At 39.6% G+C, this 18,993-nt stretch overlaps 1 protein-coding gene and 1 non-coding gene across 4 annotated transcripts in view; both read right to left on the bottom strand.

The window, feature by feature from the left end:
- Nucleotides 1–18,586, bottom strand: part of Txnrd1 (thioredoxin reductase 1) — a 96,733-nt gene extending 78,147 nt beyond the window's left edge. The window contains exons 1-2 of one of the 3 annotated variants that reach the window (XM_074084265.1): nt 18,463–18,586; nt 2,187–2,338 (exon numbers count right to left, since the gene is read on the bottom strand). In XM_074084265.1, the coding sequence (XP_073940366.1) occupies nt 2,187–2,338; nt 18,463–18,553 (243 nt within the window). In that variant the 5' untranslated portion in view covers nt 18,554–18,586. Of the gene's footprint in view, nt 1–2,186; nt 2,339–18,462 lie in introns of those variants that run through there. The other 2 variants (XM_074084264.1, XM_074084266.1) reach the window with 2 other exon arrangements.
- On the bottom strand, nt 6,784–6,886 carry LOC141426061 (U6 spliceosomal RNA). Its single transcript, XR_012451170.1, has one exon. It is a non-coding gene; the product is annotated as a U6 spliceosomal RNA (small nuclear RNA).
- Nucleotides 18,587–18,993: the final 407 nt, after the last annotated feature.

The following is an 18,993-nucleotide window of genomic DNA, read 5'->3' as shown; positions in this document are numbered from 1 at the left end:
AGCACTGTAACCATCTTTCATGGCCCAAGACACTGAAGATTGATTTTCATATTAATTGGCACCAATCTGAAAATAGCCTATATATTCACAACAACTAAGGAACTGGTATTTGCCAAGGTAAAACCAGAGGCTGTTGTCCACACATCTGGCATACTCAGGAATTACTCAGATAAAGTTGCCAGAATAACTATATATTTAAGTTGAGTATAAAAATAATGAACACAAGTTTTTACAGCAAGAGTTCTTCATGCATCAAAAATTTAATTAGGTAAAACTGGGGTGAATCAAAGGGCAAGGCTCGAGCAGGAAGGAGAGCTAGGAAATTAAGGCATTAGTAAAATTTGAGACTATGAGATAATAAGGAAAGAATAACTCTAGGTCAAAGATCTGGAATTTTGAGCAACATGCAAGAATCTGCCTAACTATCACAGTAGCAATCCTAAACACTAGCCCAACTCTTTATTGCAGCACCAGACCAGGGTCAAACTGGAATGCTTCAATTCCTTAACAGTGTTTAAAACTGTAAGTAGAGTGACCAAATAATGCTCAGCGCATAGTACACACTCAAGTGGTAGCTATTAATCCTTGCTAAGATTAACTATATTTGGAATTCAGTCAGATATGTGTTGTTCACAGTCCAAGATTTGAAGTCCAGAAAGGAAAACAGGAAGAGCAAGTAGTTCTAACAGACATTTACCTAGCATTTACTATGTGCCAGGCATATGGTACAGTATATAAATATTAACTAATTCAAACCTCAAAACAAACTCATGATGTAACTACTATTATTATACACATTTTACAGATGAGGAAACTGAGGCAAAGCAGGTAAATAAGTTAACTATGGTCACATAGCCAATAGTAAGTCACAGGGCTGAGTGCCAAACTGACTTCAGAGACCAGGTTCTTAATCATTATTTGGCAACAAAAAAGATTAGAAAGCCACATAATTGTAGAGCTAAAAGAAACCTCAATAATCAATTAGTGTAAGCCCTTCATTTTAACATTAAACAAAAAGGTGGGGAGCCCCAAAGCAGACAAGATCATCAGAGCAGATGATTAAACCCCCAGCAGTAAAAATGATACCCAGCCCTCTTCTAAATTCTCTAACACTTACTGCCCTACCCCTCATTTAGGAGTTAGCATGGTGGTTAAGGAGTTACCTCACCCACTTTTTAGGCCTATGTTCTACCTCCTCCATTTGACTACAAGCCCCGAGAGATAGGACTTGTGTTTTCTGCCTTTTTGCAACCGTACTCCCAATATAACACCCAACACAAAAGCATCACTGTCACATTGATGAAGATGAAGACTAAGGTGGCCATGATGCAGACTATGTTTAGTGTTCAGGTAAGAGACAAAGATAAAAGGTTCTTCATATTTCAAGCATTTCACACACACACACACACACACACACACACACACAGCCTTTCTCTGTGTAAGGTTTCCAGACTAAAAGGTGTCTGAATTCATTCTCCTTGACATTTGGAAAGTAAGTCATGGGAGAGACAAGTTGAGAGAAGATTAAGAGTAATAAATTGCCCTCCTGGTAAGCCTGGACAGACGGCCAGTTATGTTTAAGAATCCCACTGCATCTGGGAGGACAGCAATGCTTTAAATTGAGTTTTAAATAACTTAAAGCTAAATTTCGGTGGCATGTGAATGCCCTTGACTTCCTCTAAAGCAGCAGACCACTTTGTTTTTCAAGACTGACTTTCATTTTGTGATTAATTCCCAGTGGATTAAATCAATCCATCCAGAGCTGTGTCACTGACCTTTCCTTGAGGATAATACAGGACAAAGAACCAAGTAGGAAACTGCAAAGATCATTTTCCTCACAATAAACCAGAACATGAAGAGATACTTGTCAAAACTTAGGGGAGTGCCTTAAGTAATAGTTCCTTATAAATACTCTCTACGGGCATACCTAAAAGAGCAGCAAATCAACCCCATATTAAAGCTCCCTGACCTTAATGGCCTTTGGACATGTTGTACTCTGCTAAAGCTTAAAAGAAGATTACTCAGGCAATATTTTATTCTCAAATCAACATTCTCCAGTTACTCTGAAGCAAGTTACACCTACATACACCCTTTCTAAGATGAAATCCAGTTTACATTTGCACTCAGGTCTGTCAAATTCCTATAGTTCAACAATTTGCCACCACACCTTGAGGTTAAAGTCTTACCTCAGTACAGTGTCTGCATGTGGACTGACTGAAGAAAGCCACAGGGTGGCTGTCTGTACAGGCCTGCAGTTGGGCTCTGGGATCTGCAAGAGCTGGGCTGGTAGGTCCTGCTGGAGTTTCTGGCAAAGTTCGAATAGGGTGATGATCTTTAGCTAGAATTAATGGGAGCAAAGACAGTAATTATGAAAAAGGAAAACATGATGATGCATTTGCTAATATTAGGTTCACTCTAAAAGTTGTACAATTTTAGCCCAAGGCCAAAATAAAGAATCTGAGGAAGGACTTGAACGTGGATCATACACTAAGTTCTGTCATCCAGCTAGAGACCTCTGGCAGCTCACTCAGTATTCCCAACTCAGAACATCAGTTGTCAGGGGATCTTGATGAATGACAGGCATAACCTGAGCCTTCCCTAGAAGCAGGCCAATGAGGAAAGGTTGTATCATCTCTACTTCCACACATGGTTTAAATGCAGAGAGGTCAAAAGGCAAACTTCATTGCCCCTTCTCATACAATCCTGATCATAGACCACCTGATCACTTTTTTCCGCCAGTTAATTCTTAGATAAGTGGACACAGGATCTTCAGATACCACACAGCAATATCTGAAAAAGTAATAACAACCTTCACATTTTCTATTTCCTGCTCAGGATTTTGCTCTGGCCCAATCAGGCATCAAGATGAACATGATCCAGCCTAGTGGTATGTTACCCCCACATGACAACAATCTGACCTGGGCATCATCACCAGCCAAACCACTAGAGATTGCTACCTCTGCCTTATAAAAAACTTCAACCATCTTCTTCAGGGCATACAAACAAACTGAGCTCTGTCCTACCCTGTCCCTTGATCCTTAAGGAGCTCTCCTTTCTAAGACTGATCCATTCTTCTTCAATCTTTTCGACATTTTCATAGTTGACACTTCTATTCACCAGAACTAAATATGGGGTTAGTATTTGTAAGCACTGTCTCAATCGAAACCTAAACGCGATAGCATTAGTGGGCACTGTTCCATAATCCCCATTTTACAAAGAAGGAAAGAGACTCTGAGAAGTTAAGCAACTTCCCCAAGGTTGCACCACTTGCAGTAAATAATGGAGCTAAGGTTCAAATCTAGGTTATCATTCTCCAGAACTCATACCTTTAAAAAGGTTTTCTTGATATAATACATACCAGACAATTCATCACTATAAAGTACACAATTCTATAGTTTTTAGTAAGTTCACAGCTGTGTAATCATCGCCACAACCAATTTTAGAAAATTTTCATCATCCCAAAAGAACCTCCCACCCATTAGAAGTCACTCTCATTCTCCCCAGCAAAGTCACTTTTTCTCCCCTAACCTCCAGGCAATCACATTTCTTATTTACTATGTACTGTTTTATGATTGGCTTCCTTCATTGAGCATAATTTTCAAGGTTCATCCATACTGTAGCACATATCAGTACTTCATTTCTTTTCATTGCCAAAACTGTTCTGTTATACCGACAAACCACATTTTATGTATCTGTTCATCAGCTATTGGAAATTTAGGCTGTTTCCACTCTTTGGCTTTTGTGAGTAGAGTTGCTGTAAGCATTCATTTACAAGTATTTGGACCCTCTTCTTCATTCTTTTGTGTAATATCTGGGAGTGGACTTGTTGGGTCATATGGTAATCCTGGTAAACTTTTTGAGGAACTGCCAAATTGTTTCCAAAGCAGCCATACTATTTTCCATTTCCACTAATAATGCATGGAGGCCCCAGTTTCTCCACATCCTTGCCAATACTTACCATCTAAATTTTTTATTCTTGCCATCCTATTGAGTTTGATGAGATGTCTCATTGTGGTTTTGATTTGGATTTCCCTGATGACTAATAATACTGAGCAACGTTTCATGTGCTTACTATTTGTATATTTTTTTTGAAGAAGTGTCCATTCAAACCCTTCTTCCATTTTGTAGTAAGCTTATTTGCTTTTTATTCTTGAGTTCTTTATATATGCTGAATACAAGTTCCTTATCAGGTATATAATTTGGAAATATTTTCTCCCATTCTGTAGATTTTTTTCATTTTACTTGATGATGTCCTTTGGTGCACATAATTTTTTTTTAATTTCGATAAAGTCAAATTCATCCCTTTTTTGCTTATACTAAGAAATTAGTGGGCACCAAAATCACAAAGCTCACATTACCAAAGTCACAATGACTTATTACTATGGCATTTGTATGAATTTCATAACTTTAGTTCTTCTGTCTAGACTATGAGCCATCTTGAAATGATTTTTTAATTCGTTTTTTAAAGTACTGGGATTTGAACTCAGGGCCTTGGGCTTGCTAGGAAAGCACTCTACCACATAAGCCATGCCTCCAGCATAGGGAAACAAATTTTTACTTGTTGGTAAGCCACTAAGTTTATGGATCCTATCCATAAAAAATAACCAAAAGCAAAAAAGGGCTGGGGTATAGCTCAAGTGGTAGAGTACCTGCCTTGCAAGTGCAAGGCCCTGATTTCAAACCCCAGTAGCAGAAAAAAAAAAAAAAAAGAATATACCAGACAAGACTCTACCTACTATACCTCCCTGCCATAAACTAGTAGTGTCAGGTATGTCTCTCAGTCAGAATCACCCTAATTCCCCATGTCTTATCCTGGACCTACTGAATCAGAATTGCAAGGCATGAAGCCTAAGTATAAATATTTATATATACGTATTTACATACATGTATACATACATGAGTGTATTTTAAATGTGCACTGGTAATTCTAATGTGCACTCTCAAATTGGATCAAAGCAACAAGACACATAATAAGAACCCCAGCAATGACACTTCAAAAATTCTTAATTAAACTCTGGTGTTAATTTAATTAAAATCTAGTACATTATTCTAGAAGGTAACAAAGAAATAAGGATCTGAGTGGTAACATCTGATGGAAAGAAAATCACAGAATGTCAGTTTGGGAAAGACTTTTAAAGTCAGTAGGTCAAACTGTTCCTTCTATTGATGAAGAATCCAAGGTCAAGACAGGTCATTAATTAGTGTCAGAGTCAGCGCTGTTGTACAAGCTCCTAATTCCATTATGTCTTATTGACTCCTTCAACTTCATGGGATGACTGACTTTAAAAGAAGGTGACAATTCCTGGCATAACATCTATGCTAAAGGTACCACCCAACTCTTAAGCTCAGATATTAGCCAGTATGCAGGGTGAAGGCCATCAGAAGAAAGGAATACCTTCTGTGATCAAGAACAGATGCAATCTTACTGGGGAGAGACTATTACCAAAAATAAAAATAAAAGATACATTAATCAATAAGCAATTACCCAACCAATCAAAATCATCAGAACTTTTCCTTGAATTCTGCCTCTTAATGCAAATAAAATGTTTGTTTTCCATGTTTCTAAATTTTTGTTGTTTCTAAATTTTTCTCATTTTTGAAATAAAATTTGAAGCAGTAATCAAAGAAATACATTAATTAAATATTGAAAAAATAGCACAAAACCATGTTGTTAAAAAATCCAAGTAAAATTACAATGAGTTTTTCCATTTTTCCCCAACTTTGTTGCCTAAGATCAAATTCTAATGTTTTTATCCATGAAATGCCTATTGTCCACTGGTAAAATTGTCAAACTAAATGACAATAATAAAACATGTTCCATACTTACATTTATAAAAGCATATAGATCAACAGAAGAGACTGAATAGCCCAGACATAGATATAGAATGATTTGTGATGAATAGCCAGCACAAATCAATAAAAAGGAAAATGGGGGGATTTTTTTGTTTGTTTCTGACAGCACTGGGCAGGCAGTATCTTGCTAGGTGGTACACCTTGCTGGGCAGGCATTCTGTCACTTGACATACCTCCAGATGGTTTGTTTTGGTTTTTGAGACAATCTTCCTATGTAGTCCAGACTGTCTCAAACTCATGATCCTCCTGCCTCAGCCTCCTGAGTGCTAGGATTACAGGCCTGCGCCACCACATCCGATAAAAAAATGTATTTTTAAATAGTATGGTAATGATGACTAGATAATCTGAAAAAAGACTTTTTATGTATCTCTTGTTATATAACAAAGTAAGAGTATATGAAATGTTCTCTAGATCTGTAGTAACAAAGCACATTATATAAAACCTTTTTCAGGTAAACTTTTAGTCAATAACTTCCTAAATTCAGACCGAAATACAAAAGAGAAACATGTTATACTGCAAAATAATAACAGCATTTTCAAGGCAAAAGGGCAGCATAAATAAAATATTTATGAAAAATAAAACAAAAAAATTCAAGCTAGTAAGAAAACAGTAGGGCCCCAACTTACAAAATGAATAATGAACAAGAATAGTTAATTCATTAGAAAGAAAATAGCAAGCTTAGAATAAAGATCTTTTTCTAATTTCATAATTAGAAATGCAGATTCAAAAAACTGAATGAACATTAAGACTGAAAACTTGTAGCACTGGCAAATGTACTCTGAAGTGATTCCCTGGATGGAAGGTATGTCATATAAGTTATGACAACTTTTGGAGAACAATGTGACAGCATGCATCAAAAACCACTGAAATGGCCATTCCTTTGACTCCCTATCCCCTGAACATACCCATTTCCTCTCTGTTTTGTTTTTTTCTTATATGAAATGCTTCACGAATTTGCATGTCATCCTCACACAGGGGCCATGCTAATCTCTGTACTGTTCCAATTTTAGTATATGTGCTGTGGAAGTAGCACCATTTCCTTTCTAGATACAAAGTTATACCTTCCTCACCTGTCTTTCTCCCATACAGGGCAAAGGAGAAAGAGCTTCTGTTCCTGCTTTCCAGCCTACTTTACCCCTTTCTCTTTCCATTCTTCTTTTCACCTAATTATTACCAAAATTTTCATTCCAACATCATTGGCTATCATAAAAAATCAGAAACAAAATATGTTAGGCATTAGGGCAATAGCTAAATGATAGTAGTTTTCTTGTTCTAAAATTTAAATGGCAGCATATAATTCAAGAGTCAGAAAAACATGGAAATGGTTTAACATGTTGTTATCTGCAAAGAAACAAAATAATAAATCCTATGAACAATCCTACTCACAATTATGTGAAACTCTGCATATAGTTATACTGGCATGACAGGATTATGCACCGCTTTTCCAGTATTGCCTTTAGCTTGTATATGTTAAAATTATATGCAATCCTATTAGGTTTTACTTCAGTAAATAGAGAAATTCATTCAAATCTTTGTGTTTGGAGAGATAAAGCAAGACCTTTGAACCGTGGGTTTACTGAGAGAAACACTTCTATTCCAGAAAGTCCTACTTAAGGAACAGGTTCCCATCTTAATGTTATGCACTTTGTCCTGTTTATCACCCATAACTGCCACCACCTGAAAGCCTACAGAGAACCAGGCAGTGTGGTTATTATCCTCTGAGTGGCTATCAGTCAGTGTGTACACTGCACACACAGCTATGTATTTCTTTGGAGAGACCTCCATCACCCTCTTTCTGTAGATGTAGGAGGCTCTAGTTTGATAACACAGGAGCATCACAGCATGTAAGGAATCCAAAGTGACTGGGTAACTGGAAAACAGAAAGGTAGCATGAAATATGGAAAGTACAAGTCAAGGAAGCCACCCTCCTATTCTGAATTACCCCCCAAATGATGTTTCAAGGCAACTAGGATAGTAAGTCATGCCAAAACATGCATTCTGAACTGATAGGAAATTCTGGTATGTCAGCATACCTGACTTCGTCAGGGTGAAAAAGGGGTGCTAGAGAGGAATAATCCAAATGTAGAAAAGGGTCTCCTTTGAACTAGTCATTTTCCTCAAAGGGGGTCTTAGTACATACCCCTGAAAAATGTAGTAACTGGTTACAAATTTCAGCATATGGTCCTTAATTAGATCTTGGAGCCCAAAGAATTGGGAAGATAGCTAAGTCAAGTTTATATGGATTATACTGGATGTTATTAAAGCAATATTAAATTCCTTGGACTATGTATAAGAACATCATTGCTCTTAGGAGATAATGCTGAAATATTTAGGGGTGAAAGCTATGATATCTGCAATTTATTTGAAAGGTTGGTATCTGTGTCTGTATCTGTATGCAGAAAGAAGAGGTCAGGACCAAGAGGAAAAAGAGAAGGGAAAATAACACAAATGTAGCAAAATGTGAATCCAGGTGGAGGGCCTATTATGTCTTACAAACTTTTCTGTTGGCTGGGTAAACTGCTAGAATTACTGGTTGTGAGAGTTGCTTTCAAAACTTTTCTACAGAGTCCATAATTGTATATTCCTGTTCAGATTTGTTGGAAAAGTGTAGCTCATTCATCTTCATTCCATCACCTTCAGTCATGAATGACCCTGCACCTCGGCTTGAGTTTGAAAAACTCAGGAAGTTGGGTGTCGGCCAGCCCTGCATATATCAGCCTGTAGCTAATAAGGAATCTCTGGGATTTTCTGTGTGCAGGCAGAATCCCAAGACTTCTCTGACACAACACAAATATCTCTAAAAATAGAACATGTGCCAGGCACACCTCTGGGGGTCCCTGAGGTCAAAATTATTGTCATAACAAGATATTATTTGCCTGTTGGGGGTCCTTAATGAGTAAAGAGGTCCTGATATCAAAGTCTGAAAATCATCACCTGTGACATTTTGAAAAATTAGAAAGACTATGTGAAAAGTGGTTGCAATGGGAACTAAAATATGTTTACCTAGGATTTTTTTTAAAAATGAAAAAAATCTTCTCTTGATGCTAAGTGAAAGGAACACAAGTTCACTTCTCTTTCAAAGTTCTAACTAATCACAGCAGGGCAGTCCTGCAGGCCTCTCTAAAAAAGAAAAAAAAAGTTTTTACTGTTGAGATTTCCAATTGCAGACCATTTAGAACAAAATGTAGGTGGAAAAAGATGACGTAGCTGGACTAAGGAACAGATTTGTCAACATTCCCTCCTTTCCCGATCCTTGTCCATTGCTTGAGGCTATAAAGGCTTGTGGCTTCTGTTTGTGCCGGTGGGAACTAGCAAAACCCAGCAGATGATCATTATTAAGAGTTGACTGATAAGACTTTTCCAGAGGATGAGGTCAAGGTCAAGAGGTTAATGCCTGACAAATGATCAGAAGAGACTTTCAAACTTCAAAGACCAGAAACAAGGGGAAAGCAAAAAGGAGCCCAGCAGTAGCAACACTAACACTTGCCACTTGTTAGAACTTGAATCTTTGTCATTAATAAGAAGCATAATCACTTCAAGTGTGATGATAAAAATTTTTACAGCACTCCACTTAGCCTGCTGTCATCACCTTCTGGCCTGTAGGTTTGTCACAGGCATTTCTGACTCTGTTGCCTATGGTTAAAAGCATCCAGGCTACAAGACGTCAGCAGAAACCAAGGATTTCTGGGATCTCATTACTCCTTAACACAACCTCAGTTCAAGAGCAAAGAGTTTTGCAAACACATCACCACTCTCAGAAGATTCCTTTTAATAAAGCAATAATCCTTAATGTGTATTTTATTCAACCCACAAGACTCAGAATATTATTACAGTTGGTTCTAATAAGACTCCATCAAGTAAGAAGTTATTCCATAAAAGACCTAAGAGTGGGGAAGCTTAAATGGATAAGCATGACATGAAGTATAAATTGAAGACAAAGATAATTATATGTGTCTTTTAAAGTATGCAGGGTTATGTGACATGCTGGAAAATTAAAACAGAAGCTAATTTTGGTAACACAAGGAAGAAAACAAAAGACTCCTTAATAGGACTTGAAGATGAATTTCTGATGCTTAAAATAAAAAATATATCTTAGTTTTTCGTTCTATCTGCTTATGGAATTGGGAAAAAAAAAAAACAAAAACCTCTAGGATGATTTTTTTTTAGCCCTAAAAGGGTTTTTGTTCTTACACAGAACTTGTCATATGAAGTACTAACTATGTTAGAAGCAAGCGCTTTAATAAGGACTATAATATGCTCGTTATGGCTCTTGTGTTTGCATCTCCCTCAAGGAGTCTTACTAGAAGTTAAGATTAAACCAAGGTTGTGCTCGGGGTCTGAGCCTAGAAGAAATTTCCTACTTGCCTCATTCCACAAGTGTAATCCACTCACAAGTCAAGAACAAGAAATACCCTCATTTTAATATGGTAAAAGGGCCTGAGCAGACATTTCTCCAAAGAAAACATACAACCCTAGGATATGAAAAGTTGCTCAGTATTATTAGCTGTCAGGGAATCTCAAGTCAAAAGCCCAGACACCACTTTTTACCCACTAGGATGCACAGAGTCATAAAGATAGACAAGTGTTAACACAAAGATGTGGAAAAAATTGAACCCTCACACTGCTGATGGGAATATAAATTGCTATGGACTCTGGGAAACAGGTGAGCAGTCACTTAAAAAATTAGACATATAGGGCTGGCAGAGTGGCTCAAGTGGTTAGAGCACCTGCCTAGCAAGCATGAGGCTGTGAGTTCAAACCCCAGTGCAGCCAAAAAAAAGATGAGAAAAAATTAAATATATAGTTGCCAAATGACCCAACAATTTTATTACAAATATATACTCAAAATGAAAATACATATGTACACAAAACTTGTATATAAATATTCACAGCAGCATTTGTTCATAATAGCCAAAAAAAGTAGAAATAAAACATTTGTCCAACAACTGATGAACAAATAAAACATGAGACGTCCACACAATGGGATACTACACTTGTTCCTCAATATCTATGGGGACTGGTTCTGGGACCCTGTGAGACACCAAAATCCACAGGTATTCAACTCCCTTACACAATATGCTGCTGTATTTGTATAACCTATGCATCTCCCCACATACTTTAAATCATCTCTGCATTACTTATAATGCCTAATACAAGGTAAAAAATGTAAATGCTATGTGATTGTCATGTTGTGTTATTTGGGAAAAAATGACAAAGGAAAAAGTTACTACATGTTCAATGCAGACACAATTTTTCTTGGAGTATTTCCGATCCAAGGTTGGCTGAATCCATGGATATGGAACCGGAGGATTTGGAGGACTGGCTGTATTCAATAATAAAAAGAAATGAAGTGCTGATATATGTTCTGGAATGAATAAATCTTAGAAAACGTGCTAAGTGAAAAAAGCTAGCCACAAAAAACCATATATTATATGATTCTACATATAAGAAATGTCCAGAATAAGCAAATCTATACAGACAGAAAGTAAATTAACAATTTCCAAGGTCCAGAAGCTGGATGCCTACCCATGGCTCACGCCTATAATCCTAGCTACTTACGAGACAGAGAACTGGAGGATCAAGGTTCAAAGCTAGCCTAGGCAAAAGACCCTATCTCAAAAAAAAAAAAAATCACACATAAAAAGGGATGATAGAGTGGCTCAAGCTATAAGAGTGCCTGCTGAGCAAGCATGAGACCCTGAGTTAAAAAATCCTGGTGCTGCTGAAAAACAAAACAATCACCAATGTCTGGGTAGAGGAAGTAGGGATTTACTGCTTATCAGTATGGGGTTACTTTTTGGGGTATGAAAATGTTCTAAAATTAGATATGGACTTGAATTTATGCAAATTCAACCCAAATCTTTTTCTAATGTAATTGACAGTATTTTAGAGATTAATATATTTCTTTTTTTTTTTTTTGATGGTGGTGGTACTGGGGGTTGAACTCAGATAGGGAGGGGGCTCTACCACTTAAGCTATTCCACCAGCCCAAGATCTTAATACATTTCTTTAAAAAACAAGTTCTTCCTTGCTATCTGAATTCACTGTCTTGCCCACATAAAATGAAGCAATTGAGTGAAAATGTCAGTAGTTATTCAGGCATGCATTTCAGCAGTCAAAGCTGGAAAAAGGCATGTCTTAGATAATACCTGTGAAATTACCTTACATATTGTGTAATCTTATAAAACAGTAGGTATTTTTATTTGGAATTATTATATTTCTTATGCCTAAATTTAGGGACTTGATGTTTAATTTTCTGTGAGTCATATCTAGAGAATTTTAGAGCTTCAAAGGACTAATGTTCACCTATTTCCTTTGCGTGGTGACGAGGAAATGGAGGCCCAGAGATGCTCTGGAACTAGTCTAAGTTCACACAGCTATTTGATGACCTAACAGGAACTAGAATTCTGTTCTGGTAACCCTAATTCTCTTTCCACCCCCTCCAGTGACTTGTGGAGCCATAATCTAACTAAAGAAGCAGCCCTCAGATATAAAAGAAGTTCTCTAAAGATGGTCCTGCATTAGGACCAATCTTAGAAGCTAAGTTGTTTCCTATTAGGTTTTTCCAGTTTAAGGTTATGTTTCAGGGACACAACTGAACTTGTGGACACGAAGTGATAAAGGGATTCTACTCAGCATCCCCGTTTTACAGCAAAGGTCAGTGGAGAGGGCCCACTGTGTTCATAACCTCACCTGGATATCTTTGGCTGTCTTCAGCATTTCTAGGATGAATGAGAGTCAACCTGTCCCTAAACATAGGGTTAAAACTGTCCTGAATATGTTCCTTTTTTTTCCCAGATTCTGGTACTCCTCCAAAAAAGTTTCATGTTAATTCAACTGTTTGTTTCCATGGGAAAATGATGCTTTACTTTCAAGTCTTTTGAGGGTTTGGCAGAATCCAGACTCTCACAGGTTACACATGTCCAGCCATTCTATTTAGTGAGGCAGTATATCACCGTGGTTAGGCACTTCAGCTTCCTAGACAAGAATCCCAACTCTACCACCTACTAGTAGGATGCAGATACCTCGTTGCACCTCAGTTGCAATGATTAAATGAGTTAATGCACATAAAGGACTCAGCACAGTCTCTGGTGATATTACTACTTTTCATAAAAAGTCCCATATTACTCTAGAAAATGACTCCTAAAGGATATATTTACTCAAGTATCCCAGCACCTTCAACAATGCCTAACAGATTGATGATTAATTAGTTAAATGCTGAATAGAGTAAAAGTGACCTAATCTACAAAACTATCTTAGGACTTGCCCTCTTTCAAAAAATTATAGCTAGAAATACAACATCATACATGAGATGCTGGAAATACCCTACTAAAAGTCCCCATTCTCCTACCCCTCCCCTATCTTTTTGATAGGGCTGCACTTGGGCCTTTGCACTTGCAAAACAGGTACTCTACCACTTGAGCCACACCCCCACTCCATTTTGCTCTGGTTATTTTGGAGATGGAGTCTCCTATTTGCCCATGCTGGTCTCAAACCACAATCCTCTCTCAGCCTGCCAAGTAGCTAGGATTACAGGCTGGAACCATTGGTGCCCAGCTCTTCTTCTTTCTTAACAGTGGCAATTTTATCTGTGTGAGCTGTCCCATGGTAGGATTTCAAAGCGTCAGAGGCAAGAGAGGTAGTCAAAGGAAGTGTCCAAGAGGGAAAGAGAGATTCCCAGATTGTTCACAGTGGGGAAGAAAATCAGACAGAAGAGAACAACTTGACTCACTGTATTCAAACATTTCCTGAGTCTCTACTACTAACCCAAACAGGAATCTCAACTCTAAATAAGATACCTTTGCCCTTGGAAGGTCAGTATAGTAGAATATGCTACACAGTACAATGTATGTCCTATAACAGAAATGGGAGGGGCCACAAGTGTCTACAAAGGGCAAAACTCTTGCTACTTGGAGAATCATAAAAACTGTCATTTGGACCAATTCTTTATGTGCATGGACAGTTTTGTCTAGCAAAGTGGAGAGAAAATGGCATTCTAAGCAGAAAAGACCAAATATTTAAAAACATGAGTGAGACGGGCTGGCAAGATCAGGAGCAGAGAAAAGGAAAATGAAGAAGGGGAAGGGAAGAGAAGTAAAGGAAAAACCAGGCACAAGAAAGGACGGTTTAATGAGAGAACTAAGCCTGTCAAAGAGCACAGGGAACACCATCCAAGATAATCCCATGGATCCTTGCTAAAGGAACATTACAATGAAGCCTTGCTCCCCATTCTCCCTACAGAGGTAGTCCAGTATTGTATTTCTGACAAACTAGACTTGGGTGTGGGAACTGCTTGCTAAGATCTGGTTTCTTCTGCTCCCCTTCTTCCTTAATCTCTCTCTGTATGTACAAGAATGAAAGCTGGCTCTTGCACTACTTGATAAGATTACTTACATAAACCTAAAGCAAACTGATATCAAAAGCACTGTGCCTACTTCTAAACAGACTTTGTTTATTTAAATAAAACCATCTCTGACTATCAGGGGAACAAGTCTTCAAATGCTCACAATAGGTTAAACCTTTTTCAAGCTGCTCAACATACTTGAAAAATAGAATGTCGGCAACACATTTGAGGAGATTAAGCAGCTTAAAATGCCTCTAATTAAGTGAGCAATAATTCTAAGGTAAGCATCCCTACGTGTAATATCCATAATCTTAAGAAAAGTAATTTAGAAAATAAAGGAAGAAGTAGATGAAAGGTCCCTTTAATGCCACACTGGGGTGTTCTTAACAAACCCACCTAAAGATCAGTTAACTCTGTAAGAGCGTGTATCTACACTTGACTTTGCTGTTTGCTACTCTGTCAGTCTAAATACTGAAGTTTCATGTTAGGTACATTTCTGTCCAATCATCCCAAAGGTTATGTTTTATTGCCCTGTAGGATATTAACCAGCTTTGTAAGTACTAGCAAATTCAATTCAGCAATTTTTGGTTATATAAGCCTCTATTCCTTGAATTCCCCTTTATGTCAGTTTTACCACCTTATTGTTTCCTTATTTTATTGGTGAATTTAATAAAGGAGTAAAAAGTTACACATATTCATTTTATTTTAATGCTTTAAAAACCACACTTTGACAGTTATCTTATACTGTTCACTAAGCCATTTCTCTGAACTGCGTTGCTATGTAAGAAAAATTATTTTCTGTTCTGGCCATTCTTCCTATACATTCAAAAAGCAAACTCCTCCCTCCCTCCCTCCCTCTCTCCCTCCTTCCCTCCCTCCGCCCCCCCCCACCTTTTTCTATGTGCCAGGCTTGATACTGTTCTATACACTCACAAGTGATACTCTCCAGTTTTCTTTTATTTAAGTCAATTATTGATGACATTTACAAAGTACAAGTCACAAAAATAAATCAGCATGGCTTTTTATCTTCTCTTGAACAATCAGAAGGAGAAACACTAGACTCAGCTTCCAGAGGAAGAAACACTAGACTCAGAAAGAACACTACACTCAGGAAGAAACACTAGACTCAGTTTCCAAGAGGAGAAACACTAGACACAGCTCCTAGATCAGTGGTCTCTCCACTCATCCCAGGCCCTACCACTCCCCATTGTTTACCTTCTGTCTGTCCCTGAGATATTTAAGTCTCATCCCCTCATCTACGGCCTCTTAATCCTTTGCATAATTTATTTCTCAGTGTACAGACTTCCCACCACCTGCTCAGCTTAGCTTTTCCTCTAACAGACACTGACATCTGAAGTGAATGTGTCCAAGGTGTGTATACATACCTTAGACACATACACACACAACTGTGAAAGATTTCATGTATTAATCAAAGTTCGTAGCATACTTATGAGGCACTCTGCACACACCTGAAAGTTTAAAGCTGAAAAGCACTGCACTATCATTTAAATAAATAGGTAACAAGTAGTTCATTTTAAATATTAAATAACATTTTGTGTTAGTGATCTATAGCTATAAACAGACACACTAGTTTCTACCAGCAAAGTCCAGTTAGAAACTAGGGTATAAGAAATGGTGGCTTAATATTCTGTTATGTTCTGTAAAGGTAAGAGATTATTAATTCCTTCTTTCAGAGATTTAAACCAACTGTAAGCCTAAAATACACTTTAAGAACTAAATAATTTAAAACCTTTAAACTAGGAGTGGTTGGCCGCAGGGCTATAATCCTGGCACTCAGGAGGCTTATGTAAATTGAGACCAGCCTAGGCTTCAAAAAAATAGAAAAAAGAAGCTTTAAATAGTATACATTAATACAAAGAAGTAAACATTTAAACATGAAGATGCAATAATAAGCAAAGACTTCTATTTAAATCAACTCATTAAAATGCATATTTTTTTCCACAGTTACCCAGCAAGTCATGCAATACTAACTTCTGATTGCAGATTCCTGGCAAGCCAGAGGCTCTGGTTCCACTCCCAGCCACCCATTTCCTCTTTATATCTCTGACTGGGTTATTATCCTCAGTCATCTCCAGTGGCTCCCTCCACTGGAGCCTCAACCCCACTTCTGAGGACAGGTGGTTTGACTCTGGCCCAAACACCTCCCTGCAGTGTTCAGACAGACCTGCCTGAGGCACACAACCTGAGAATGATTTAGTAGGTCTACAGTGGAAATCAGGAAAATGAGTTTTTAACTTACACATTCCAGCCTGTATGTAATCTCTTGCAGTAATTTTCGGAATAGCCTTTCAGAAGGAGTCTCCTCTCCTCACTAGATTAACGTTATCATTGGCTTTCAGAAAACTCCTCACCTATTAAAAAGTGTGTCTTGCCATATGAACTGAATGGACCCATTTACTGATCTGTATGGCAGTGTGCCAAGGATTGTGGGAAATACAGTAATGAACACATGTTCCTGACCCTGAAAACTCCAGCAGGAAAATGTTTAGAAGCTAATTAAAATACAAGGAAACGTGTTAGAGCAGAAATACACACTAAATACTAAGCATCAACGTCAACTCCCTGCCATTCTCACACCCACCCGCCTTTATGATGACACATTATGACTGCATTTTCTCCACCACACTGTGTGCTCAAGGGCTGAGATCATGCCTTGTTCACCTGAGTCCCCAATGCCTGATAAACAATAGACGTTTGGTTGCAGAGTCACTCAATCAATACATTCCTCATTTATAAATCAGTTTCCTGAAACCTGGCCACATTATCTTAAATTGAGAAAGAACACGTGGTCCAGCATTTCACTAAGTTTGGTATGGACTCATTAGTGGTACTCAAGGAGGTGGCTTCTAGGATGTTCATAAGTGATATTCAAAAGAGCATGTCTAGGGGTTTAAGAAAGAGTAAGGGGGAAAATCTGACCAAACTACATTATATGCATGTATGTAACTATCAAAATAAAACCCTTTGTACAATTAACTCATGCTAATAAGGATATGCCTAATGTCCATAGTTATGTATCTATAGATACGTAGAGAAAAAAGTCCACAACAGGGGCCAGGTATGGTAGCCCCTGGCCGTAATCCCAGCTACTTGGGAGGCAGAGATAGGATCACAGTCCCAGTGAGAGACCCTAATCTGAGAAACAAACTGAAAAAGGATGGGGGGCTGTGGCTTAAATGCTAACGCACTTGCTAGCAAGCACAAGGCTCTGAGTTCAAACTCTAGTACCACCAAAAAAGGAAAAATGCCTAGAACAAAACTGTGCTTCATAGATTAATAATTAAAAGAAGCCTGAATTTGAAATTCAAAGAGTAAAGCAGGTGAAATTCTTCTATGTAGTGGTGATATGGGGGCATAGCTCAGTGGTACCCTGTTAGCCTGGCCAGTACAAGGCCCGGGGGCTTAATCCCAACACCGCACAGGGAAAAAGCAGCCACAGGAGCGGCTGCATCCCTTGGGATGGCGTAAGAGAAGGTAAGGGTGCGCTTGGGGTACTGGCAGTGTTCCAGTGCCGGGAGAGTGCGGGCTATATGGTCAGTCAGTTTGTAAAAATGTGGCCAGCTATATTCTGGTACGTTCAGTTTTCTGTGTGCACATGTACAGAACACACTTCGATAAAAAGGTGACTGCACTGAACGGGTAAGAAAGATACGGTATGTACATACAGGGAACACTATTTGGCCTTAAAAAGGAAGGCAGTCCTCTCCCATGCTGCAATATAGATGAAACTTCACTCTAAACAGAGCCTTCCAAGTCCAGCTGCCTCCGCGCGCATCCCAGGTCTACCACGCACTGGCTGCGTTACTCTGGGCCCGGGTCGTGACCGCTATGTGACTCAGTTTCTTCGTCTGCGAAAGGGGAGTTAGGCTAAAACGGTGGCAGAGTCCCCTGTCAGGTGCTTAAAACAGGCCCACCACACTGAGGGCAATACGAGCAGCGAGTCACAGGACAAGGCGAGGGGCGCGGGGAACTCCCGCGGGGCCCGGGGGTCCCGGGTGGCGCGGGCGCAGCCCCTCCCCCAGCGGGCCGCGCGGGCAGGTGCTCCTCGCTCGCCGTTCAGTTTCTGAGCGTTCCCGGCAGGTCCTGGAGGCCCGCCGCTCCCGCCTCTGAGACCCGCCGGGCGGGCCTCCCCTCGGCCAGCCTCCCGCGGGGAACACGCGGTCGGTCCGCGACGTCGACGGCTGCAAGGCCGCGGGCGTGCCCGCCGCCCCAGGGCCGAGCTGAGCCTTCGCCCTCGGTCGTACCTGACGAGCCGCAGTGCTCGCCGCTCTGGCCCGGGGTCTCCCGCTCCGGTCCGGCGACGTCCACCGCCTGCCTGCTGTCCGTACAGCCCATGGTCCATGAGGCTGTGGGAACGCGTGAGGAAGAACGGCGAGCGGCGGCCGCACGCCCCCTGCCGGCCGCGTTGTAGGCGCAGGGGGGCGGGGCGCGGGGGGCGGGGGGCGCGGGGGGCGGGGGGCGCGGGGGGGCGGGGCGCGGGGGCGGGGCGCTGAATACTAGCATTTTCCATAAGCCGCCCCGATGACCACATGGCCTGTACCTTTGCCAATGCACAAAGCGTACACGGGCCTCCCTAATATTTTTTTTAAGAGACTTTATTAGAGGAGTTTTAAACTCAGCAAAAAAGATCATCCTATTTTAAACAGAAGCTTCGTCACCACTCTCAACCCTACTCCTACCTCCTACCTTACTACTCCATTGTTTTTTGTAGCCCTGAGAACCTTCTGTTTTACCCTATATTCTCTGACTTCTCCCTTCCTCTTTCTGGAAATGTA

The sequence above is a fragment of the Castor canadensis genome, chromosome 8, assembly GCF_047511655.1.
Source record: "Castor canadensis chromosome 8, mCasCan1.hap1v2, whole genome shotgun sequence".
In the NCBI taxonomy this organism is placed as follows: Eukaryota; Metazoa; Chordata; class Mammalia; order Rodentia; family Castoridae; genus Castor; species Castor canadensis.
Note: the sequence above shows the minus strand (reverse complement) of the source record. Positions and strands in the feature narration are given on the sequence as shown.